Source organism: Arvicanthis niloticus, chromosome 13 (genome assembly GCF_011762505.2).
Source record: "Arvicanthis niloticus isolate mArvNil1 chromosome 13, mArvNil1.pat.X, whole genome shotgun sequence".
Lineage (NCBI taxonomy): Eukaryota > Metazoa > Chordata > Mammalia > Rodentia > Muridae > Arvicanthis > Arvicanthis niloticus.
In genome coordinates this window covers 54,812,964-54,838,481 of record NC_047670.1, presented here as the reverse complement: position 1 = coordinate 54,838,481, position 25,518 = coordinate 54,812,964, and the positions used below count along the sequence as shown (strand labels likewise).

At 51.8% G+C, this 25,518-nt stretch overlaps 1 protein-coding gene and 1 long non-coding RNA gene across 2 annotated transcripts; both read left to right on the top strand.

Moving 5' to 3' along the window:
* The first annotated feature begins 229 nt into the window (after positions 1 to 229).
* Positions 230 to 12,968, top strand: Dnal4 (dynein axonemal light chain 4). The gene is made up of 4 exons (XM_034517595.2): positions 230 to 344; positions 9,245 to 9,450; positions 10,742 to 10,825; positions 11,919 to 12,968. Exons 2-4 carry the CDS (start codon positions 9,382 to 9,384, stop codon positions 12,081 to 12,083), a joined length of 318 nt encoding a protein of 105 aa, XP_034373486.1. The 5' UTR covers positions 230 to 344; positions 9,245 to 9,381; the 3' UTR covers positions 12,084 to 12,968.
* Positions 12,969 to 15,244: 2,276 nt separating this feature from the next.
* On the top strand, positions 15,245 to 25,284 carry LOC143434120 (uncharacterized). Its single transcript, XR_013103376.1, has 2 exons — positions 15,245 to 19,205; positions 24,749 to 25,284. It is a non-coding gene; the product is annotated as an uncharacterized LOC143434120 (long non-coding RNA).
* Positions 25,285 to 25,518: the final 234 nt, after the last annotated feature.

Below are 25,518 nucleotides of genomic sequence, written 5' to 3'. Positions count from 1 at the left end.
TTTTCGATGTCGAAAACTCCCAGGGCATTAGAGCTTTACGAAGTTTACTTCAGACAAAGATTACTTCTGTCTGTGGGCTGCTCCTCCGGCAGGCTTAAGACGACTATGAGCGAAGCCCCACCTCCTCGATCTTTAAGCCACGCCCCTCGCGTAAGCTCCGGCCTCCCAGGCCCCTTCGGAATTAATTGGCACTTCTCTACACCAATAATAAGTGAAATTGCTGTCAACGTCCGGTGACGGGACAGGACTTCCGTGATGGTTGCTAAGACACTCTTGCTCGCTCCTTGACAACCCTGGCGGGGGAGCGCTGGCAGCGGCCTCGGGTCCGGCCCCCACGGGAGCAGGTGAGGCCGCAGAGTGCGGCGGGCAGCGCGGCGGGGAGGGATGGCCCTGAGGGAGGGCGGGAGGACGCGCGGGGCGGACAAGGCCTGGCCCAACGCGAGGCCCCACCTAGGTCCCCAGCCCGCGGTTCCCGGCCCAGTACCTCCCCTTGTCCCACATAGGGGACCGTGGAGCTCGGCAGGGACATTGGGTACCACCACCACTCTGCAGGCCGCTCCTCCTCACTTACCTTGGGTCCTGTTTAGCCCCATGCCCTCGCATCCTTCCTGTTCTGACTCCCGCAGCACTTTGTCCCCGCACCATCTTGCTGCTGGCTGGTGGTCTAAATCGCCTGATCCCAGACCACTTGGTTTGGAGATTTGGTGACACTCTGGGATTCTAAGCTGACTCTTATTGTCCGATGAGGTGTACTCGGTCTTCCCATCTATAAAGTCGAAATTGGGTTGAATGGTCTCAAAGGCCTTTTGGACTCTGACGTCCTAGGATAATGTTCTTGGACTCAACTGTAAGCGCCCCTTAGGATGTGTTCTCCTAACCTTTTATATAATGCACAGAACTTGGCAAACCTAAGTTGGATTCCCATTTGTAAGAATTACCTGAGATCTCTCTGGGCACCGGTCAGTGCACCTATAAAACCAATGGTCTGACGCTCATCTCCTTTGCAATTGAAGTAAAAAGTCCAGTGTAGATTTGGTACTTGCTAACTTGCTTTTTTCTGTGTGTATGTGCGTTCCTGTGTGTGCAGTTTCATGTGGAGGCCGGAAGTCAACATTTGGTGTTTTACTCAATCACTTTCCACCTTATTGAGACAGGATCTCTCTCATTGATGCCCGGAGCTCCTCATTGGGCTGCATGGCCAATGAGCTCCAAGGATGGATCCTTCCAGCTACCTCTCCAATGCTGGGGTCACAGGCGTAGCCGCCACACCCAGCTTTTTACATGGGTGCTGGGAAGAAAACTCAGGTCTTCATGCTTGTGTAGCAAGCACTTTATAAACTAATCCATTTCCTCCAATTTCTTCTTTTTATCTGTTACTACCCCAGGGTTTCCCTCCTGGGAGGAGCCCAGTGCTTTCCTGTGCGTCCCACTTAGTTTCCCGTCTGCAGATGAACCTCAGACCTGCTCTCTGGCTCTTCCCCTATACTTTGTAACTAGGGATTCTTGGGGTGGGGAGTGAGGAAACTGGAAGAGGTTGGTACGGGGATGTGAGGGTTGGACTCACAGCTTCCCTTTTCCAACCATCCATGACTCTGCCATCTTTTACTCCTGACTAAATGTCTCCATTTGTATTTTGCCAGCTGCTAGCATCAGGCTGGTCTGCCTCTCCCTGCCCATCTGTTCTACCTGGTTTCTTCCATGCTCTGCTAGGTTCATTCCACTGAGGAAGTTATCAGATTACCTTGATTGTGCCTCCATGGGACATCACACCCTTCCCATTTCTGAGACCATTCTGATCTCTTAGGTCTGTTATCTGGGCTGTTGCTGAAGCTTCCTAGCTGTTGTCCCTGTCAATCCAATTCCCCAGCCTCTGTGCTGCCAGCTACCCTGAAAGCTCCAAGAAGCCAGGCGAGGCTGTGTATGCTTACAACCCAAGTGCTTGGTCAGAGCAGCAGTATCAGGAGTTCGAGGCCACCCTGTGTTACGTGAGAGCAAAAAGAAAATCCATGCTTTTATTTTTATGCCTGGGTTTTAGGGCCCTCTACACTTCCACAACCCAACCCTGGCTTTTTTTCTCCCTTCTGTGTCCCAGTCCTGGGAAGCCTTGAACTTGCTCTTGCGACCACTGCATTGCTCCTCTTGTCTGGAGACTCCTCCCATGCCCACATGACAGGGAGCCTTTCTGCCATGGACCACAACTGCTAGGTCAGTTTTTGTGTATGCTGCCTCTTGCTCACTTAGAGTGGAGTTGTCAAAAGTGTGGTCTTGAAGTCATGTACACTTGGGGTGGGCTCTGGCCCTCCGTGTCTCAGCTGGATGGAAAGGGACTTTGCTTTGCTCAGGCTATATGCTCAACAGTAGTAGCACGGGGATAGTAAATAGTGCTTGTCTGACAGTTTTTGGGGGGTGATGAATTTTTTAGAGCCTGTGTGTAGAATCCCGCACCTGGACTCTAGCTGAAGATCAGTGTTAAGTAAATATATGTCTTTAAAAATTGTGTGTGTGTGTGTGTGTGTGTGTGTGTGTGTGTGTATGCATGGTCCACGTGTAGGAGTGTCTGCGCACGCGCTTGTACATCCATATGGAGGTCAAAGACGGATGCCTGGTATCTTTCTCAGTCACTTGCCACCTTTGGTTTTGTTAGACAGGATCTCTCTTCAAACCTATAACTCACTAATTGACTATACTGGCTGGCCAACAAGCCCCAGGAACCTCCTGTCCCTGTGTCCCCAGCTCTAGGATTACAGGCACATAGCACAGCACCCAAACACCTCTGGGTGTGTGCACTCATATGAGAGAAAGAGGGGGTGCGAGCATGCACATGCTTCCCCAGTGTGCACATAGAGTTCAAAGAACTTTCTGGAGCCGGGTCTCTCCTTTCACATGGGTTCTGGGTTGAAGTCAGGTGTCCGACTTACACAGCAAGCACTTTTACCATAGAGCCATCTTTCCAGCTCTGCACCCAGCTGTTCAAGTGGATGCTGGGAACCCAAACGCAAATCCTCATGGTTGTACAGCAAGCCAAGCTGAGCCATCCCAGCTGCAGCGCCTGCTTAGTATTATTGGATGGCTTTGAATGGCCCTCTCCCCTCCCAGAAGGCAGTCGAAATATACTCTAATTACATTTTGGATATCTTTTGGACTCCTGCCATGTGCCTGCCACTGGAATACTCATTCTGGGACAGTAAATGAGACCGCATCCTGAAGCTGCGGGGGTATTGTCTGGACTCGGGACACATGGTGAGATTGTGATCACTTCTAAGATGTGACTGCTGATTAGCAATTGTCAGCGGTTTCCTAGGAAATAAATCAGTGCTGCACGCAGTTCGAGCCTGTGATAACGTCACCTTTAATTCCTTGCGTTCAAATCTGTTCTGCTGTGTGTGGAAGAAATGGGGCGTGTGCCTGCGTAACCTGTGCCGTAAGCAGCTGCTCTCGTGCAGAGTCCATGGCTGCCCTGCCATGGTTATGACTTTCTGTTACATGTGTCTCCTACAAAAATGTTTGGGAACGAATCCAAATTTGGGTATGTCTGTGGGGGTGTACAGTGTGAGTCACTGTCGTTTAGCACGAAACGTTGAGTCGCCTAGCTAAACGAGTCAACAGATGTCTCTCCTAATCCCACCTCTCATCCGCTTCCCTTCTCTTCTTCCTCCCTCCCTCCCCATAATCAAAGCAGAACCAAGTTTTCCTTGGGCCTCAGTGTGATTGATAAAAAGTAAGGACCTTTTAAAAGCAAACGAGACAGCTTTTGTATGTGTAGAAAGTTAACTTATTTTAAGGACTGAAGTTACCCCCTCCTTTCTGTCAACCTGTCTCTGGTTTACAGCAGATGATGGCGGGCCGGCCTCCCTATGCCTGCCTGCCTGCCTATACCTGCCTGTCTATGGCTGCCTATGGTGGCCTGCCTGTGCCTGCCTGCCTATGGCTGCCTATGGCTGCCTCCCTGTGCCTGTCTGCCTGCCTATGGCTGCCTATGGCGGCCTGCCTGCCTGTCTGCCTGCCTACCTTCCTTCCATCTTTCCTTCTTTTTACTTTAAGAAAAGTTTTCTAAGACAAGGTCTCATGCCAGGTGTTGGTGGCGCATACCTTTAATCCCAGCACTTTGGAGGCAGAGGCAGGTGGATCTCCGTGAGTTTGAGGGCAGCCTAGTCTACAGAACAAGTACCAGAACAGTCATGGATACTCAGAGAAAGCCTGTCTTGGAAAAACCAAGCAGGGAAGGGTTTGGGGAAGGTAAGGTCTTGGTCTATCGTCATGTTTGGTCTGAAACCCACAATATAGGCCAGGCTGGCCTCTGAGTGCTGAGATTACAGGCCTGTGCCACCACACCCAGCTAGATGAGAGAAATCTGATGTTCTTACAGTCAGATTGGAGAGTGGCAGCCTGGCAGCCCTGGCTTTGCTCCTCACTCTGGCCTGACCTGGGTAACCCAGGCCTTTGGGGATCCGATCATCACCTGACCTGACTGTCGGTATCCCTGGACCCTTTTCCTCACCCTGTCAGCTTTGTTCTTGTTTATTTGTAGAGGCAGAAAGTGGACATGTCAGAAAAGGCAGTGATGTGATGACCAAGGTGCTGGGTGTATGTGCCCGGTGGATGTCCCCGCTGTGGGCGTGTGGGAGGCCTGGAGAAACCACAGTTTTACAGAGAGCTACTGTACAGTAGCTGTTGCTCAAGCATAACCTTAGTTACCATGATTTGCTTAAATCATGTATTGCTTTTATGTGCCAGATTTTCCTCATACTGCCAATGGTTAAATTAATGTTCTGCATAAAGAGGTAAACAACATCCCTGAAGTGATCTTTGAATGGCTGGCATGGTTGAAATGGCTTTTCCTTTTCCTTGGTTCTCCCTTAGCTAGTCTTATAATTAATTCTCTTATGCTTGCCTATGATGGACAAGCCATTCAGGCAAGGCATTCAACCTTGTGCAGCCAAATTCTCTCCTGAAAACATTAAAAAGGGGGAGATCCGTGAGCCACAAGGTCCTTGTGATTACACATAAGCACACAGGGAACCTGGAATATTAAACACACAGGTTACTTCTTCAAAGGAAGGAATGCATAACCTAGTATCCTGCCCAGAAGGCTGGAAGCAGACATGGCTAATAGCCTGGGGACTGTTGTCCTATCTGTGTAGCTGAGATCACACTGGCTCTTCCCCAAGACTCTAATCATGAGTTTGCCAATCTACAGAACCATCTTTATGGAAAATGTCATATGTACATTACAAAGAGTCCATGCAGTCATCCCTTAAGCTTTATTGTGTGTGGGGGATTGAGTTAATTACCACCAAGAAAATTTTCACCAACCTGTGCTGTTGTTAAATATGCCTAAGTACACTACTCTAGGTCGGACTCTAGAAGTTTGAACCAACAGCAGCTACTTAGTCATACTGAACCAAACTAGCTTCTTGCCTCCCATTTGTTACTCTGCTGACTGCGGTGGTCACAGAATCCACCCCCTATGGATGGAGGTGGGGGGTAGGCACAAAATGGGGGCTGACCTGGAAGATGCCAATATTGGAGTCATTTCACTAAGCTGAAGTCAAGAGGCTGATCTGGACTCGGATCCTGGCCCCACAAATGTTGGCTGTGCTCTCTCCAGCTAGCTACCAAAGCTCTGTGAGCTCTGGGTGCCTTATTCTCCCCTCCCTTAGGGGCCTGAAAGTCGGAAGCCGGTTCCCTGGGGAGCTCTGGTAGTGTTGAGGTGAAGCAGCAATGTGAAGGTGAAGTGGCATGTAGGCGTGCCACTGCCTCCACTGGTCCAGCCAGGCTTCACTGGTGGCCTCAGGACCCTTTTCCTCCAGTGCTAAAGCAGACACTGACCCACGTAGGAATAGGGCAAGTAACAGTGCGCTGGGCCAAATGCTTAATATCACTGGCTCCTGGGAAGAAAGATGGCAAAGGTCCCCTTCCTGCCACCCCAGCAACAGCTGCTGATCCTTCCTGTGAGGTAGAGCCTGCTCAGTCCCCACATCCAGATGAGCATCTGCAGAATCAGAACAGATGTGATTCAGACCCACCTGCTGAACCTGCCTTTTGAAACACTGTTTCCAAAACTACCAGACACACTCTAACAGCCTTCTATAGTGTTGGTTGTTTAGTTAGTGGGTTATAAGCCTAAAGACCAGAATGTTCCAAACATTAAGTGTTAGCACCTATGCACATGAACACACAACATGCACGCACACACAGTTGGCAGATACTTTTGGCTTTCCTTTCCAGAGACCATGTCCTCTTAAAGATCCTCAAATACTCAGAAACAGAGTAACAAATGGTGATTTAAGGTCAGTGTCACAGAGAACAGGACCTTCCAGACAGGTGCACTGGCTGTGACAAGGCCATGGGCAGCCCTGTGTCACCTGGGTGAGGTTGCATAGACTAAAGGAGTCCTGTGGGGAAGCACGTGCCACCACGGGCCAGATGGCATGCAGTTGAACTTTTGGTCCCCTGACTGGCACACTTACATTATTATAGTGTGGTCTGGTCTGATGCAGCCTCTCTCAGGCATGCGCTCATTCACATGGGAGATTGATAAGGTTATTAAAAACCCAAGCTGTACTATTTCGGTAACATCCGTTCAGCAGGGTGTGCTAATCGTGGCTGAACTGGAGCTGCATCAGAATGATACAGGGTCATAAGAAGCGCTCTTCCCTTTCTGTGTGGAAGCACGTCATCTCTAACAGACTATAAGTCTTCCCCGTTTGGATTGCCAGGAGTATTTGCAGTGATTAGGAAAAGCTGTGTGTGCTCCTGAGTCATGGTCCATAGCATATTTGGTTGAATAATGTTGCCTGAGTCCTGGCTGGAAGAAGGGTAGCCCTAGAGGGCAGAGAAGCCAGCCCTACAGACAGTGGGTGCTTCACACCATTCACAGGAGGCTTGTGTCAGCCTGCCAAAAAGGAGAAAGCCATCTCCAAGAAGAAACCTGGGCCTGGCTGCAGCCCCTTGTTCAGACCTCCAAAGCCAAGGAAGTAGGCAGAACTCCATTCTCTTCTAGAACCAGCATCTAGACCTCAATGCTCCACTGCTTTGTGGCTTATATATCTATTTTGCAGCGGGATCGAACTCAGGGCCTTTCACTTGCTAAGCAAGTGCTTTGCTAGACCCGCAGTCCCTAGACGTAAATGTTCTGACTTGGCATTCTCCATTCCATGCTGGTGCTCCTTAGAACTATCATGGGGACTTTCCTGAAGAGTGGGCTCTGGTGGCACCCCTGAAGTCCTGTGAGCCTCCATAGATTCTCTTTGAGGCTACAGACATGATGGTCTTTAAGGTTTAAGGTAGTGTTCACCATGGGTTCTGTGCCCCCCCCCCCCCCCCCCCCCCGTCCTCTGCCTGGCAGCCTTTCTTAGTTCTGAGGATGAATCAACTTGAGTTGAAACACATAAGTGGAAGGTGCTGAGCAGCTGCTCCCACACTTGAAGTCGTTCCCACTTGGGATTTTTCAGAGGTAAACAAAGTGGAGAGCCTGGCACCCCCTGCCGTGTGAGGGTGGCTCAGGAGCCAGGGAAGTGGCGTTACTAAAGCTGGGAGCACAAGATGGCAGGCAGGCTTTAACGCTGGTGAGCAGAGTGGTCCGCTGGGTTTTGTGGAACAAGAAACCTGACCAAAAAGTGCAGTGAGATTGTGCTTGGTAAACAGCCAGCTCGTATGTAGAGACAAACAAAACCTGCTAAAACCCAAGTTGTACAAATGCCCAGAGTTGGAAGATAAGGGGAGCCATCTGTCCCCTGGGAAGTCAGAAAACACCAGTGTTGTGGAATGGTGGAGTCCATGCCAAGCTTTGAGCCTTGCTCGAGGGTATCCACCAATGGGGGCAGTATCAGAGAGGTGTGAGTTAAGAGTATAGTGCAGCCTGGAGAGAGTTCCCAGGAATCAGTGCTCAACCAGGCCACATCAGTCACCCTAGAACCACAGACACTGAGAAGGAGGTGGAGCATTCAAATCACTTCCAGGTCATCTGAGCCACACTCATGGTCAAGTGTTCATCAAGGACCCATGTGTGCACATGAAGTGAGGGAGCTGATTCAGGGCAAGGCTGTAGCCAGTAGCTCCTCCTGAGCTGAGTGACCTCAGGCCAGAGGTGGCAGCTCTCCTGCCTCCACTCCAGGCTCTAGCTTCTGCAGCCGTCAGCATAGAGCACTGCACAGAAACCAAGTGCTGGGACTAGGCTGAAGGAAAAAGATCATTTGAGTCCAAAAGTTCCAAGCCAGCCTGGACAGCCACTGTCTTAAAATTTGTGTCTATACCTCTTAGTTACCTTGTTGGGCATCTTGGAGTTCACTGGCCTTGCAGTGAAATCTAATTTGAGATCTAGATTTCAGACATGCTGCTGTGGTGGGTGGCCTTGTTTGTCCTCCGTGAGCTGCTGAGAACATCATGGCAGTGGTTTGTATGTATGCATGTCAGTACCCGTGAGAGAGGAAGCCCTTTGATTGCATCCTAGGATGATGAAGCAGCATCCTGGCTTCTTCGGGCCATTAGATGCATGCCAGGTGTGCTGGGGAGGGGCTTGAGTCTAGAAAGAGTCTAGAAATCCTGTCTTGGGGGGAAGGGGAGGAAAGGTCTAGAACTACCCTTGAGTCCCCTGGAGGCCAAAGGAAGGGAACAGCTACTGACTGACACTCAGGTGCCTGTTTCACACGGCTTCTCATTGAGTTCCCTGTCATGGGTGTGGCCCCAGTCACTGATGAATGCCCTTGCTCCAGGCTGTGTTGCTGGTCATTGGCTGAACTGGTACCAGTACCTGGACCTTCCAACTCCTGGACCAGCTAAGACTAGACAGGACCTAACAGCTCTGAGGAGAGTAGGCAGGGACCATTAAGGCACCTGGTGAGCCAACAAGGCCACAACACAGCACTGTTCTATTCTGCAGAGCAGGGTCCTGGAGCCAGGACCCCTCACTTTGTGACAGGTCTCAATTGTCAGTGGTCACCTGTGCATTTGGCTTCCTTTGAACCAGACATGCTGTCATTGGTACTCAGAAACTGTCCTTGCTAATTGGTAGCACGCTCCATCCTGGGCCTGGCCCACAGTGAGTATCTGTCTTGACAATGACAGTGTGTTCTTGCAGCATCTCGGGTTGACTCACCCTCCGTCTGCAGACATGCTGGCCATTTGGGAAAGGAGGCAGAGGCGTTGAGATGGGGAGGTGTCAGATTGTCACTGAGACATTTCTAATTTGTGATGTATGGTTTTGAAGCCAACTCTTCCCTCCTGCTTTTCCTGTTTTCTGCAGCACCCCTTGGGGAAAGACATTTTCTGCTCCCGCCAAGTTGGCAAGGCCTGCTTCCCCAGCCTGTCGGGCATTGTGACTGCCGGGCCCAGCATCTCCTGAAAGCCCTCCTCTCCTCCTGAGGGCACACTGGGAGGATCATGGGAGAGACTGAAGGGAAGAAAGAGGAGGCTGACTATAAACGGCTGCAGACCTTCCCCCTGGTCAGGGTAAGCCTGAGAAGGGAGGGAAGTGACCACCAGGCCCCACTGCCTGCAGGTAGGTGGAGCCTGCAGTGAGGAGAACAGGTCTCTGCTGGCTCCACCCCAAACATTAACAGTCACAGTGATTCATTCTTTCATCCATTCATTCAATCACCAGTTACGTTCAGGCTCCCTGTTGTATGCCAGACGTGGTCTAGGCGCTGTGGAGATAGTAGCCAGCAAGGTAGATAATGGTCTGGACTGCACGATGGCAGGCCATAGGTGCTATAAAGAAAACTGAGCTGGTACAGAGGCCAGTGCCTGGAAGATGTCAGATCAGTGACCCTCATCAAGTTAGGTGGCAGGCCTGACAAGGACCTGAGGAAGCATCTGTCCCTCAAAGAAGCAGCCAGCATAGGGGGCTGTGTGGAACAAGTTTGTCGTTACCAACGCTGCTGACTTGAGGCCCTGAGGAGTGGCAGGTGTGAGGGTCAGAGCTATGGTGGGGTCAGCCTGTGCAGGCCTGGCTGGCAGCCACTTGAGAAACTTGATGAGGAATGTGGCTTCTGTCCTGAGGTCCAAGGAGCAGTGAGGGGACAGATGTAGGGTAACATGTCATTAGAAAATCACTCGCTGTTCTTAGGAGAGTGGATTCAGAAGAAAGTGCTAAGACCACCATTGCCCAGTGACAGGTGCAGTAGCCAAGCCTGTAGTGGAGGTGTGAGGCTGGCCCTGGCTGAGGTGCTCACTAAGAGTGGGACCTGGATGTCAGGGGAAGAAAGTCAAGAAATTGGCCAGAAATTTTAGACAACTGAGTGAAGTTCACCTGGGCAGTGGGGCATGGGAGACCAGAGCCCAAGGAGGGGGTGACACCCCCCCCACCCCCAGCAAGGTACAGCTGTGTGGAGGAAAGAATTGGCTGAATAGGAGAGGATAAAGACAGGCCCAGGCCTCCATATGGGAGGAAAAGGAACCTGGCAAACTGCCTGAGAAAGAAGAGCCAAGGAGCAGAGGGGAGCAGGCCCAGGAATGGCCAGGTCATCCCTTCTGGCTCTGAACCAGAGCCCACTTCCTCTGGCGGGGCTCCCTCCCACACATGTCCCTGGCAGAGGGACACAGGCTCCAGAGCCTGTAGTGCATTGCCATCATGCCTGTTCCGCCCCAGCTGTAGGCCCCAGCCAGGAACAAATCACTTGCCCAAGGCTGGGCCAGGAAAGCCACCTAGTGTCCATGCCTTAAGCTTAAAACTGAGAGGCTGGCCAGGAAGGCCAGGTCACGGCTAAGCCTCTCTCTGTTTGTCACCCTGCCCTGTCTCTAGCACTCGGACATGCCAGAGGAGATGCGAGTGGAGACCATGGAGCTTTGTGTCACAGCCTGTGAGAAATTCTCCAACAACAACGAGGTATTGGCATCAGTGCAGGTGGCCCCTCATGCCTCTGGTGACCCTATGTGTGATAGGGTGGCTCCTGTAGCCAGCTCCACAGTCCTGCTGGGACAAAGCTAGAGCCTTGTTTGGAGGTGGTCCCTATTCTGGAAGGCCAGTGAGAGAAGAGGGCGGTTCTAGCCAGGGTACCAAGGGCCATACCCAGCCCCTGAGGGAGGGAAGCCAGCAGGGTCTCCATACCACCTCTGCCTCAGACTCTTCAAGTGGGCTGTTGGCTAGGGCTTCTTGGGCTCCATCGCAGCTGTGAGCAGAGGCCTGCCAGGCATTCATTCATGAATTCATCCATCCATTCAGAAAGAGTGGAGTCCCAGCTCCACGACAGATATTGCTCTAGGTCCTAGGACTGTGGCCACGGGTCTCAGCACAGCAGTGCCACTCATGAGGCTGTGGTGAGAGAGGGTGGTGGTGTGGCCATATCCTGTCTGCAGGCCTCCTTGCCTGTGTTCTCAAGACAAACCATTTCTCAGCTCTGAAGCCAGAGCCCTAGTGTGCAGGCTGGGGGGGGGGGGTGGTGCCTCTTTCCTGAGCTATTGAGGTGTGAGGACACAATGCTCGGTGTCTCCAAACCTCCTTATGCTGAAGGAAGCTTTTGGAAAGAGCCAGCAGGGGATGTGGAGGGCCATTGTGGACTGGAGTCCTTTTGAGGCCTGCCATCCCTGCTGGGAGCAAGCTGTTCTCAAGGCCTCCTGCACGGAGCCCCCACTCTCTTATTTCCTCTGGGCTCCAGGGCAGCCTTGGGCCTCTTTTCTCTGGCTAATGGCTGAGGGTGCTGGTCTGGAACCCAGAGTGACACAGCCAGCCCTCAGCCCAGCTTTCCTCAAGCCACCATCCCTTCCAGCCTTCACCAGTTCCTTCCTGACTGACAGGTGTCCAGGCGCTGTTCCCCTGCAGGAGGGAACTGTGTAGAAACATCTGTGGTGATCTAGCAGGCAGACTAAGGTCAGGCAGGCAGCAGCCTGTTTGTGCCTAGAGCTCAGGGCCACGCTTCTTGCTGGTGTAGGAGCTGGTATGTGCCTGTCACTGCCCCTGACTGGCATCCTCTCCCTTCCAGAGTGCCGCAAAGATGATCAAGGAGACAATGGACAAGAAGTTCGGCTCCTCCTGGCATGTGGTGATCGGCGAAGGCTTTGGGTTTGAGATCACCCATGAGGTGAAGAACCTCCTGTATCTGTACTTCGGGGGGACCCTGGCCGTGTGTGTGTGGAAGTGCTCCTGACCCCCATTCTTGCAGCTCTCCTACCTGGCCTCTGGGCTGGGGGGCTGGTTCCCCAGGCTCCCCTAGGCAGAGCCTGGTTCTTTCGAGGAGAGTCGAGTCTTTTCTTTTGTCCTTGTGTACCTGTTTCCTGAGCCACACCCAGAGTGTGAACTTGGTGACCTCTACTCCCAGGCACTCCATCCTCTCCCTCAGAGCTGTGCATGAGGGTGGGATGTGGCAGGTGAGGGGGTGAGGCATGGGATTCTTCTCCTTGAAATGGACTGGTCCCACCTTCCATCCCAGCAGCCCCAAAGCCCTTCTTCCCCGAGGAATGCTGGGAAGTATCTACTGCCCTTGTTAGTGGCCATTTGGAGTCAGCCCAAGACAAGGCTCCTCTCATGAGACACAGGGCAAGTCTCTCCTTGTCATTAGAGAAGGAGTTCCCCCTCCCCTTCCCCAGCCTGACCCAGGGCTGAACAGACCACCACATTTTACTGGACCAGCAGATCACAGCCCTGGCTTTGGCATGAGGATCACACAGTCTTCCTGTCCCCTTCTCCCAGCCCGGGCCACATGAACCTTTCAGACCACCTCCACCAGAGCCGCTGCATGGCGGAGGGCTAGGGCCATGGTGTAGAGCGACTTCTCAAAGTGTTGCTGAGCTCCCGGTGAGACACCTGGGCCAGGAGTGATCTCACCGTGAGGCCCCGTTAGCAGGGAAACCTGGCCTGCCAGGGACTTCATCAGGGACCGCATGCGATTTGTACTTCTTACCTTGCTGGCTTTTCTAGATTCTTTTTGAGTGTGGGAAGAAGGGTTTTAGTAGAAGGGTGAATCATATTTTACACAGCGGTCTTATTTATATAAACGTCTTGGTTTTTACAATTAAAATGACCAAAAACTAAACTTAGTCTGTGGTGTATTGAACTTTCCTGGAACAGGGTCTCCATTCTGCCCTCTCTGCCTGCAAGCCCAGTTATCAGATCCTCTAGACAATGATACAACAAAGGCCAGTGCCCCTGGGGAGGGGTGACTGTGCTTGTGTGTGCTTGTGTGTTACCACAGCCATCTGGGCAGATGTGAGCAGCAGGAATTAGCTCTCCTGAACTGGGTGGGAGGCAGCTCCTTGGCCCTATTGGGGTGGCTGCCAGAGAGATGGACAGCCCTGTGCATGGGACTGGAAGGGGCGACCATGTGGGGGTGCTTCAGGAGGCGGTGAGGGGGCACCAGCCTGGAATAGCTGCGGGTGATCAACGCCTGCCTTGCATCTGTTCATCCCTTAATCTGCCGCACGTGGGTGCTGGCAAATGAGGCTGGCTTAGCCAGCACCCAAGGTGCAGTGGTGGCTGGGATTCTGGGCCCAAGGGCTCCATATCTGGTCCCTCTGTTACACTCTAGACCTCAATAGCTTTGTCTGTAGAGTGGGTGTGACCCTTGCCCTCAGAGGTTGCTGGAGCATTTGCACGGTTGACACCCCAGTGATTTGCACTGGGCCACTACCGAGACACTTCCCCTGCCAGCTCACACTGGCTCACTTGGGCAAGATGAGACTAATGTAGTGCCCAACCCACATATAAGTATCACAGGGCCACAGGCTGCAAGCCCATGTCACCATGGTCATTGCTGTCACTGCAGTAGCCCCCTCCTGCTCCCAGGGAGTGTAGTTGTCTGGCCACTGTCGGTCAGGTAGGTCGGTTGGTGAGTCCTCTCCCTCCCTCTTTCCTCCCTCTCCTTTCCCCCTCCCCCTTAACAGTATGTGAAACATAATTATAGTTTAAGGGTGAAGTTAGAAAAGGATATTGTTATAGCTAGAAACTAAGTGTCCCTCTCCCTGTCTCCCCCACATAAAATCATAGTTTACTACTTAATGACACCTCTGATGGTTAGCGTTAGCTGTGGACTTAACTTAGAATCCCCTGGGAAAAGTCTCAGTGAGGGATTGTTTACATGGGTCCGACCTGCGGCACGTCTGTGGGAGGTTATCTTAACTAAGTTAAAGGATGTGGGACACCCCAAGCCACTGTGGACGGCACCATTGCTAGGAAGGGGTCCTGAATGTGTAAGAGTGCCTGCTCTTGACTGACAGGGATGTGACTGGCTGCTTCAAGCTCACGGAGACTTCCCCACAGTGACTATAACCCAGAAGTCAGATCTAAAATAAACCCTTTCTCCCTAAAACTGTTCTGAGGATATTTTATTATGACAGCAAAAAGAAATCTGGACAGCCTTAGTTTTTGTTCAGTACAAGGTGAGCACAGAAACTATCATAACTATTTCTGCACATATAGGGAGTATTTATTATAATTACTTCCATGGCTCAGCTAATGTGCACACATGACTCCCAAAACTATAGTCTGGGGCAACTGAAAAGCCAAGGTTCTAAGTTGCAAAACCTCTTAAAACATGCACAGCAAGCAACAGGGAGATGGCTCAGTAAAGGGCTTGCCACACAGGCACGAGGACCTGAGTTTGATCCCCAGAGCCTGTGGAAAAAGCCAGGTGTGACAGCATGCACCTGTGACCCCTGAGGTGACATGGCTGAGACAGGAGGATCCTTGGATCTCTCTGGCCACCCAGTTTAGTTATATTAACAAGTTTCAGGCCAATGAGGGACCCTGTCCCAAATAATAAGGTGGAGGCAGGCTCAATGGTTGAGCAGGTGGAGTTGCCTGCTGCCAAACCTGATGACCTGAGCCCAATCTGTAGGACCCATGTTCTGGTAAGAGACAATTGCCTTCTCTCTTCTGTTGTCCTTTGACCTCCATACAGACTCTCAGAATAAATAAGCAAAAATGTAATAAGGTGGAGATCCATTGAGGACACACACAGACACACTACAGGGTGCTCCTATAGTTACTGCCCAGCCCTCTGCCTTCACAGTGTAGCCAATAAATGCTTCTTTCTAAAAAGAGAAAAGGCCTCACAGGACGCCATAGTCAAGGTCATGTTCGCTTCTCAGTCAGATACCTCAGTCCGCCCTAGCACAGGAACAATTACTAGATTAAATGGAGCAGAGTTAGACCATTAAAAGATCTGTTTCTCGACACCTGGAGTGGTCATTGCAATTGAGTTTTTGTTTACCTTCCTCCAAACACTGTGTACAGCATCCACGGCTAACCCAATCCTCCAGGGTCCAAGGACTGTATCAGGTTAAATGGATGGGGTTTGGAAGAGGAATAGATTCCATCAGCAATCAGGATCTAAACCTTTATAGTCATAACTGGGTACGGTGACCCAATTGTGCCCACTGCCAGCTTTTCCAGAAGGAGACTACCTCTGCTCACACATGTCTGGACTGCCTGGGTGTGTCATCCAGCTTTCTCAAAGACTCTTCACACAGCAGCTTACATGGTGTGTGTGCACACACCCATTGTTCTTCTGGCTAGGAGACATTTGCCCCACAATGCTGTACAGCTAGGTCACAGGGTCCTTTTAAAGATTTACTTTAATTATGTGCACATATGTGCATCTGCATGTGGATATGTGCATGTGCCAGCACAGGTGCACAGCAAAGTGCAGAAAGGGCATCATCTCCCCTGCAGAACCACAGGTGGTTAGGAGCTGCCTCGTGTGGATGCGACAAAGCAAGCTTGGGTCCTCTGCAAGAGCAGCAAACACTTTTAACTCAGAGCCATCTCTCTTACCCTTTTGAATGGCCAGAACATCAATGCCACGATCTCTGTCCAACGTCCCAGTTTCACCTTTCGACACCAGCAGTCATGGAACTCACAGATTTAGTATTGTCGTCTTTGTCTTTATCACTGCCAGATTTTCTTCAGCTTCTTTCAACCATTCATTGTGTGTGTGTGTGTGTGTGTGTGTGTGTGTGTGTGTGTGTGTGTGTGTGTGCTCCTGCATGTCTGTGGAGAAGAGGGCATGAGTATGTGCACACATGTGTATATGGGAAAGGTTAGAGTTGTGGCACTGTCTGAGTGTGTTGTTCAGAGAACAATGCATGAAAGTCAGTTCTGTCCCTTGATCATGAGAGTCCCAAGGACTCAGGTCAAGCTTAGTGGCAAGTGCCTTTACCCACTGAGCCACCCTGCTAGCCCTGTTATTTGTTTTTGTTTCCTGTAGCCCAGTCTGGCTTTGAAGTCATCCTCCTGCCTCTACCTCCCAAGTGCTGTATGTGTGCCACCACACCCAGCTCTGGCAACCATTTTAACGATGTTTCTATTTTGCCTCCCGAGTGCTGGGATTAAAGGTTTGTGCCATCACCAAATATCCTAGGTCTATTTCTTAAAGGTTTGTTTTGGCCAGCTCACTGAGACTATATGGAGGGGTCTCTTTTCTTGACCCAAGGAGGTCTGCGTTCTGAGGTTCATGCCAACCATAGTCAGCCAGGACTTCCCCCTCAGGGTGGCTGACAGCTGAAGAGAAGGCATGACCACAAAGACTGCAGTCCTTGCTGACCAGGGGGTACAGAGCTGGGAGCTGTATGGGAACACTGAGGATGTCACAGGGCAGGAACAGAGTGTGGGGCTCAGGGAAGCTCACATCACTGCCTAGGGGAGGATGGAGGAAGGTTGGGAGGCTCCCTGTAGCAGTTGCACCCAACTGGGCCTTGGCATTTTCTGGGGGAAGGTTCTTCCTCTCTGAAAGTCCTGCATTTGACAGCCCCTGGCCTTCCTCCCTTGTGACAGGTCGTGTAATCCTCAGCAGACCTTTGAGTCAAGAATTGCCCCCATCTACAAGTAGAGGAACTAAGGCACAGAGAGTGACTAGCTAGCCCAAGATCTAGTCAGGAAGCAGTTCCAGCCAGGACCAGGCCTAGGTGGCCAGGCTGAGGGTCCTCCTGACACCTGCTCATTCTCAGGGCTTGTTTACCTCCATCCTTCTGAGGGGCCTCACATTACAGACATGACCCTGGCTCACCTATTACTAATTCTGCCCTCGGAGAAGGCACATCCAACAGCGCTGTGGCTCTCCACTGCCATCTGTGGTGCAGGGAACACCTTGGTCCCCTCTTCCTGCCGCCCCCCAGCATGAGTCTGAGTCTTCAAGGGTAAGTGGACAGCATTGTCACACACAGTTTGAAGCTGAGTGCCAGTACCCTGGCTGGAGGATCAGTGCCTAGTACCAGCTATCTCAGAGAATGGCATCCTAGTGCCCTGTGGGTACCACAAAGACCTAGAAGCACAGGCTCTCAGGAGAGTGGAGAACACTAAGGGACTGGCCTAAGGGGCAGAGGGCAAGGACTTGGTCACGGGCTCCATGGCAACCAAGGAGAGTGGGCAGCTGGAGGGGTATAGCCTTTGAAGTTCATGGGGCCTACAGAGAGTCTTCTAGTAAATATTTCATGTTGTCTTGGAAGTAGGCAGAGAAACACCAGGAGCTCAACCGACTTCCTGCTTCTCAGAAGCCAACCTTATAGCCAGGCAGGAAGTGTCTCCTCCCATGGTGGCATCCTGGTCCAAACCAGGATTGTCCTACCCCAGCAGGCAAGCCTGATGCACATCAAAGCCCACTTCCTCAAGAGCCTTGGGGACACCAGAGGCCGGTAGTTGCTGTTTGGTGACTTGAACCCTAGATCCTTCCCCCAAGTTTGGAGGGGGATAGTTGGTGTAGGCCACAAACCACCCCCCTGTTCTATTTTTCCTTTGTTCTCCTCATCCTGTATTTAAAGCAACCACCTCCCACTGCCAGCTGCTGTCTTCAATCCTTAGAAAGATGGTGGGGGTGGGGCGAGAGCAAGCCACAGAGGCAGAAGGTTTGTATTATTAATAATAAGACTTCTAGACTCTTGGGTGCACGAATGTGCTGGCCTCTGTGCTGAGCATTCTGTACACTGGGTCTGGTTTTGCTCTTCTGTCAGTTCTAGGACCATGCTGCTTGCTGCCAGCTGGAGCAAGCTCCCTGCATTTCTGTGACTTCATCTGCAGAATAGGGATCATCCTCCTGCCCCAGGAAGACCGTGGGACCCAGGAAGAGGTGACCATGAATGTTTAAGGATGTCCACATTGCCGGGCCTCATGGATTTGGAGTACGTGTAGAAGCAGAGGAACCTTGTGTCCTGTGTGGATCCCTTACCAAGCGTAAGACTGAGTTCACAGCTGTGGTTTGTCAGTTAGCTGGAGGAGGCATGGAGGTCCTTGACTCAGATCAACCCTAGAGGAACCTGCAGTGTTAAACACACAGGTTGTGTTCCTTCTCAGGAAGGGATGCACAACCTTCTATGTCCATCACATGTCTGATGGGTCAACATCTGTGAGGTTGACCAGGATTCCTAGCAACAGAGTCAGCCCAGTAAGCAGGCTGGGATGATCCTGGGCCGGACCAGAGACCATCCCTCTGCCTCTTATGAGTGAACCCAGTGTTCAGAATAGAGCCCCCCTGTGTCTCCCATACACCCTTTCTCCTTCCTCCATCCCACCTTGCTAAAAGCCACACGTGCTGCTGGGTCCTGGTATGCTTGGTGAAGCCCACCTCCTATCACTGAGCAGCCAGAGTCTTAACTATAAACCCAGCTAACCTGAACAGTAAGCTCCATGGCTGAGGGGCCAGGGAGCGTGGAGGAAGGGAGACCTCCAAAGAAGCACTGGCCCCAGGGGCTGTATAATCATTTAATTGGTATGAGAGGTTTGGATGGCCCTGGGGAAGGGAGGAGGGTCCCAGCTTTTCTGTCCCAGATGCTGTGAGTAAGGAATGGGCGGAGCCATGATGGACTCATATGTGATGGGCAGTAGGAAAACCCCGGAGCAGTGGACAGGGAGTCTTAGGGGCAGCAAGGCCACAGCATAGGGATTGAGGACTCAGGTCTCTTCTAGCTTCGAGGGTCTGGACGGGGAGCAAGAGAGCCAGACCAGTAAGAACCTGCCCTGATAGCCAAAAATGGAGCTGGGCTGCAAGCCATGCTGCAGGCACAGAGAACAACGTCCTCTTCACCGAAGCCCTCACTTGTACCATGAGCCTGATGACCTGGGTGGAAGCACCAGACCCGGTTTCCCATTGCTCTTGATAACAGCAGCTCTCCACCCTGGCTTGCAAGACCCAGCATAGCTTGGTCCCCTCACTCTCCCTAGGGCCAACGTTCCGTTCCTGCCACCAAGCCTGGCTCTAGGGATTGGAGCCCCAGAACTGCAGGGTATGAGCCACACTAAGCTGGACACCAGTACCACCCAGTTCCACGTTCACATCATCCAGGTGAGCTGAACCCAGCTGGGCCCGCTGTGACAGAAGAGAAATTCATGATGTCAAGTAAGAGCAGGCCCACCTTAGGAGCCCAGACCTCTGTGGGTAAACTCCTCAGCTCTGTCCCAACCATCCTGCCCTTTCTGTGAGGCTACCCTTTCTGCTGCCAGCGGTGCGGGGCGACCTCTTGTGGTCGTACATGGGCATAACATGGCTATCCATGCCTGCGGGAGACTTCTGGGTAGAGTGGCATGCCAAGCACTGGCTACCTCTTCAGGCTCATCAGACCACAAGAGAAAAAAGTGGTTTCGAGCCAGCCAGAAACAGACTCTTGCTCTTCATCCACAAACATTTATCAAGCAATTTCCTCCACGATCTCCCTGCATAGGCACGGAGGCACAGGCAGCCTAGTAGTTTGGCCCCCAACCTCCCTGGAGGAATAGGTCGACCAGGGCCTAAGCCTCCACTTCAAGCTCAGAGGCCACAGTGCCAGTTCAGCACCTTCTAAGGCATACTCATGAGGATCCAGTGACCTGGCTGGCCTAACACCAGCTACCCCCTTCTACCATGCAGGCATCGTATGCTCTCTTCTTCCTGAGGGTCATTACAAGGGCTGCCAAATCCAATATATCGGCATCTTCCTGCAGGGTCAGTCCCAAGAGGTCATTGAGTGACAAAGTGATGCTTAGGATGCTTCTGATGGTACAAAGGTCCATTGTTGGGCTCATTGGGTTCTTGGCTTGGCTTTGCCTGCAATAGGGCTATCCTGGGCCATCTGGGTAAATGCTGCTTCCACAAACCCCACAGGTCATGTGGGTGTGATTGCCTTAGCCAGGGACATCAGGCAGGACCATCTCCTCCGCTCCTAATTCCCAGTCCCCCTAAAAAGCAAGAGTGACACCTTAGGCTCTTCTCCATCTTGTGGCTGGGGTGTCACCACCAGAGTGGCCCCTAAATCTCTACTCCTCCTAGAAAGTAACCATACTGGTTAGTTTTTGGGGTATTTTTGTTTGTTTTGAAACCAGATTTCTCTGTGTAGGCCTGACTGTCCTGGAACTCCCCCTGTAGACCAGGCTGGCCTTGAACTCTCAGAGATCCACCTGCCTCTGCCTCCTGAGTGCTGGGATCAAAGGTGTGCACCACCACACACCCCCAGTAAGTCCTTGTTTCAGACAGATTTGTCCAGGGAGCCCCAACATGAGCAACAGCTGGAGGAGAGCACCTCAAGTGGGGAGACCTTGCTTAGCTCTCAGGGAATGTGTTCTCTGGGCCCCCCAGAGCTGAGCAAGAAGCCAGTGGTGCTCAGAGCTGCCTGGACATCTCAGCAGCCTAGCTGGTATCTAGGCGCACCCTGCTGTTATTCATGGGGAAGTGATGACAGGATAGGCTGCAGGCTGCTGCTTCCTCATATCTGAATAACTTAGGCCAAGGTCTCATGAACAGCCTAAGAGCCCTCCCCCATTACCCAAGTAGCCAAGGAGAGCCTGTTCCCCTGGCTCTCTTACCTTTTCTCCAGGAACCTCACTGGATCTTTCATTTCCTGCCTTCCTACTTTCCAACCCAGACACCTGGACTAGCACCGTATGATGATGCCTTTAAGAGAGGCAGCAATGACAGCTTCCTGCTCCTCGGGATGAGGAGAGGCCAGGACCGGTTGAGGATGGTATGTGTATGTGTCCGTGTGTGCGCGCACACACACTCACACTTGCTCACTCACTCCCTGGTACCTCTAGCATCTGAGTGTTCCTGTGCAGGTCTGGAAGTAAGCACACTGATCCCCATTGGTTCTCTATGTGAGGAGAGAGTCTGAAAGAGCAGGGAGGGCCTCAGAGATGAGCTCTGTGGCAGGCTGGATGTCTGCAGCTCACACAGTGAAGGTCCTGGTACGTTAGAGACAGAGGGTGATTTCAGACCTGCAGGGACCCCAGTAACATGCATCCCAAAGCCATCTAAGATGTGCTGCATAGATTTGCCAGCCCGTTCACTTTATTTTAATTTTTTTTTTTTTTTAAATAAGGCAGGTTGTGATGGTACAAACTTTTAATCTCAGCATTTGGGAGGCAGAGGCAGGTGTTTGTGAGTTTGAGGATAGCCTGATCTACATAGCAGATTCCAGGCAAGCCAGAGCTACATAGAGACTCTGCCTCAGGAAAAGAAACACACACACACACACAGATTCCCCACATTTAACCTTCACACTAACTACAAAGTCATCCTCTAAGACCGGGGGGCTTGACAAGGGCCCATGTGGTTAACACACCAATTTATGGGATTCTCCTTATTTTGACCCCATATTCATGACGCCTGCATAGCAGGGATAGAAAACCATTGCAGGTCCCTGTTGGTCCTCTTGGGGGGAGGGTAGAGGTCTGAGGCAGAGGTCAGGTGACTTCCATTAACACAGCCTTATGGTCATTGTTGGGTTTTTTTTTTTTTTTTTTTTTTTTTTTTTTGGTTGGGGGTGAGTGTTCAAGACAGGGTATCTCTGTATAGCCCTGGCTGTCCTGGAACTCACTCTGTAGATCAGGCTGGCCTCAAACTCAGAAATCCGCCTGCCTCTGCCTCCTTAAAGGCGTGCACCACCACTGCTGGGCACCCCATGGTCATTGTTAACTTAGTCTGTGCTAGATGTTTAGAACGAATATACCTCCCAAGGACTAGAAGACTTTAGCAAGCTAACTGCAGGAATTGTCCAGCCCCTTCCTGGCTCTTGGCCCACATGCCCAGCCAGTGTCTTCACTCAGCTGGCGTCCTCAGCCCCTGTCAGGCAGTGTGCTGTCGGCCAGGCATGGGCCTGCTTCACAAACAGGAGCCTCCTTCTGCTTCCAACAACTGCCAACGCTGACTTTCTTGTCAGTGGAGACACCAGGGTGGAGAGCTCCCTCGGCTCTCAAGACAAGTATTTAAAAAGAAATTAGGAGCTGGCCTTTAATCCTAACAGAGACAGGCAGATCTCTGTGAGTTCAAGGCCAGCCTGGTCTACAGAGTTCCGGGACAGCCCAGCCTACACAAAGAAATTAAGTCAAAAAAAAAAAAAAAAAAAAAAAAAAGAAAGAAAGAAAGAGAGGAAACAGGAACTAGATGTATGTATTTTGTGTGTGTGAGTGTTTTGCCTACATGTGTGTATGTGCCCATGTGCATGCCTCTTACACAGCTCAGAGGATGGCCTGGGATCCCCTTGAACTGGAGTTACTGAGGACTGAGAGATGATGAGGGAAAGAGCATCTTTATAGCTCACGAGTCTCACATTGGACTAGCACGTTCCGAGCAAGCCCGGGCCCTTTCCGGAACACTAACCGGGTGCGCTCAGCCACCCTGCTATGTCCTTGGAGACCCCCACCCCCACCGCCACCTCTGTCTTACACTGTCTTCCTCTCCCTCCTAGAGAGGCCGGGTACTATGATCCTCGCCCCAAAAGACTTCACGACGGGGGTGGGGGGTGGGGGGTGGGGGGTGGGGTGGGGGGAAGAGACATTCCTGAAACCTCCAGGATCCTTCTCACTTCTACCTTCTAAACTTACAACTTCTAAATGGCGCTGTCCAAGTCTGCGAAAGTTTGCAGGTCTGGCTTTGCTTCAGTGGAGACCTGGCAATCACTGGCCAGAGCACAGCTGCAGAGGGCTGCAGGCCTGCTGAAGTCGAGGGAGGCCCAGGGCTTGCCAAGCAGGCACAAGGGGAGGAAGTGGTCTCAGTTTTAGAAAAAGGAAACTTTGAGCACTCAAGCTCCACAACCTACGGCGGCTTTCGGGGCTCAATCTAAACGGATGCTACAGATGATACCTTATAGTGAGAACACGGCACAGGCCCGAGGCACAATGTAGACCCAGGCATAGCTTCCAGGCATCTTCTCTAGGGCAGCCACCCAGCTCCTCAGCTGTGACAAGCCAGCTGCTGATTTGGCAGGGCAGTCAGTGGACTCAGAGCCCTGGGTTTGTATTGAGGGCTGGTCATGTGTGCACCCTCTGCCTCACTTACCGAAGTCCCCAACTGATAGGAGGCAGTTTGAACAGGCGGGGTTGGGCACAGAAAACTGGTCTTCTTATAACGTGATGGGAATCTTACCCAGATCCAGCTGCCTGGAAGCTAGCTAGAGCCAGACTTACCAGACGACAGAAAGAAGGGGAGACTATGAGAGTAAGTGGGGCACAGGTGACCTTAGGAGGGGCGTGCGTGTGCGTGTGTGTGTGTGTGTGTGTGTATAGGGTGTGTGTGCACGTGTGTGTGTGTGCGTGTGCGTGCATGTGCGTGTGTGTGTAGGGTGTGTGTGTGTGCGTGCATGTGCATGTGTGTGTAGGGTATGTGTGTGTGTAGGGTGGGCTTGATGAAGACTATACTCAATGAAGATCACTTTAGAGCATGAAGGTTGAAGGAGACAGAAAGGGGGGGGTCTCTAGGGAGCTGCAGAAATGTGGCAGAGCATTGGCGAAAAGGACATCATACTGATGATCCCCTGGGTTAAAGAGATGGCTGGGTGCTTAAGAGTGCTCACTGTGTAGCCGTGAGGACCTGTGTCTGGATCCCAGCAGCCTCATATGAGCTGGACACAGTTGGAGTGTGGGCTGGTAACCCCACACAGTAGGGGAAGATCCCTGGGGCTTGCTGGCTGCCAGCCTGGCTGAAAGACACGAGCTCCCGTGTCAGGGAGAGATCCTATCTCCAAAGAACAAGCTAGAGAACAGTCAGAAAACAACCCTGGGTGCCCTCCTTCGATCTCACCATGGATGAGGGATGCAGAAGGAAGCCCATTGTCTAAGGAGCATGCCTCGAAAGCAGGGCAGATCCCGCTGGATGAATAATCACAGCCACCACGGCCCCAGAACAAAGCTGTTGAGAAGACAGCAGGGACGAGGAGTGAGGCAGAGTGGGAAGGGGACAGAAAAGGGAAGAGACTCTGGAGTGTTGTGGACAGACAGGAGTCGGGTGATAAGACAAATGTCTGCGTGGCTGGATCTTGGCAATCAGTGGGGAAAGAGGGGTAAGTCAGATGGACGAATGCGAAATAACACCCCCCCCACTACCCCCCCTCCGCCACCCCCCCTTCACTTCTCCAGGTGGCAGCTCCGGGCCACTGAGCCACAAAGCCTGGAGTCTCTGGCCACCTGGAGGTCTCGTGTGGTAACTGCAAGCTGTGCTATCTACAGTGTGCCCTAGGCATGCTGGCCGAGAGGAGGGACTGACAGCGCTGAGTGGAACATAGGGCCACACTGGTTTTTGCAGCCCTGTCCCACTGTATCCTGTGCCACAAAGACAACCAACCAGCTCCCCCCACACACCTGGAGGACTGGGGTTGGCCAGAAACACAGTCCTGGGAAACAGGGACCGTGTGAGGATGTGATGAACACAGACTTCCTGGGGTCTCAGATTGGGATGCCCTCATCATAGAGAGGAGACTTCCAGCCCTGTGTGCTTTCCTGGGGAGCACTCCATGGGCTTACTATAAAATGCTCCTCCCATGTTGGAAGCTGGGGCGGGGGAGGGGGCTCTCGATGTTCATCCTTGCTCAGAGAAGCAGGCTGGGCAAGCATAAGAACACTGCCATGTCAACGCCTTGGTAGATCTTTCTCCCCAGGCTTGAAGGACCTTCACACTGCCACTCTGTCCATAGCCACCTGTTAGGAAGAGGATGGGAAAGGGGTGCTATCCCCATTTTGCAGGTAGGAAAACTAAGGCCAAATAGCTTAAGTCTGGAGGGTGAGGATGGAAGTTTGCGGGGGCAGGGGATTGCTATATGCTGGGGTCTCCCAGGCCACCAAAGGGAAAAGGTGGAGGTCTAGGCAGCAGGGCCAGGATGGGATTGAGGGTGATTCTGCAAGCTATCTTAGTGGGCTTGCTCCTTCCACAGCTGCCTATAGCCGAGCTGTCCCCTCTTGTCCCTCTTCCCTTCCCTCCTCTCACACTTGGGACATGTTTCCCAGCAGTTCCTTTGACCCTTCGAGTGTGGGTAGGCCATCATCATCACCATCACCACCATCACCACCATCACCACCATCACCATCATCACCACCATCATCATCATCATCATCATCAGGAAGAAGCAGATGTGATCAAGTTTGGAATATGTTTGCCTTTCTATTAAAATAGTTGCAAATCATACTTTTAGTATTTTTTGAAGATCTTGTGTGCCTGTGTGCATGTGTGTCTGTGTGTGTGTGTGTGTGTGTGTGTGTGTGTGTGTGTGTGTACCATGAGCACACTGGCAGACATTCCTTCATGTCTTCCTCTATCACTTTGCACTTTCGTTTTTGTTTTTTTGTTTGTTTGTTTTTTGTTTTTTGTTTTTTGTTTTTTTTTTTTTAAAGATGGGGTCTCACTACATAGCCCTGGC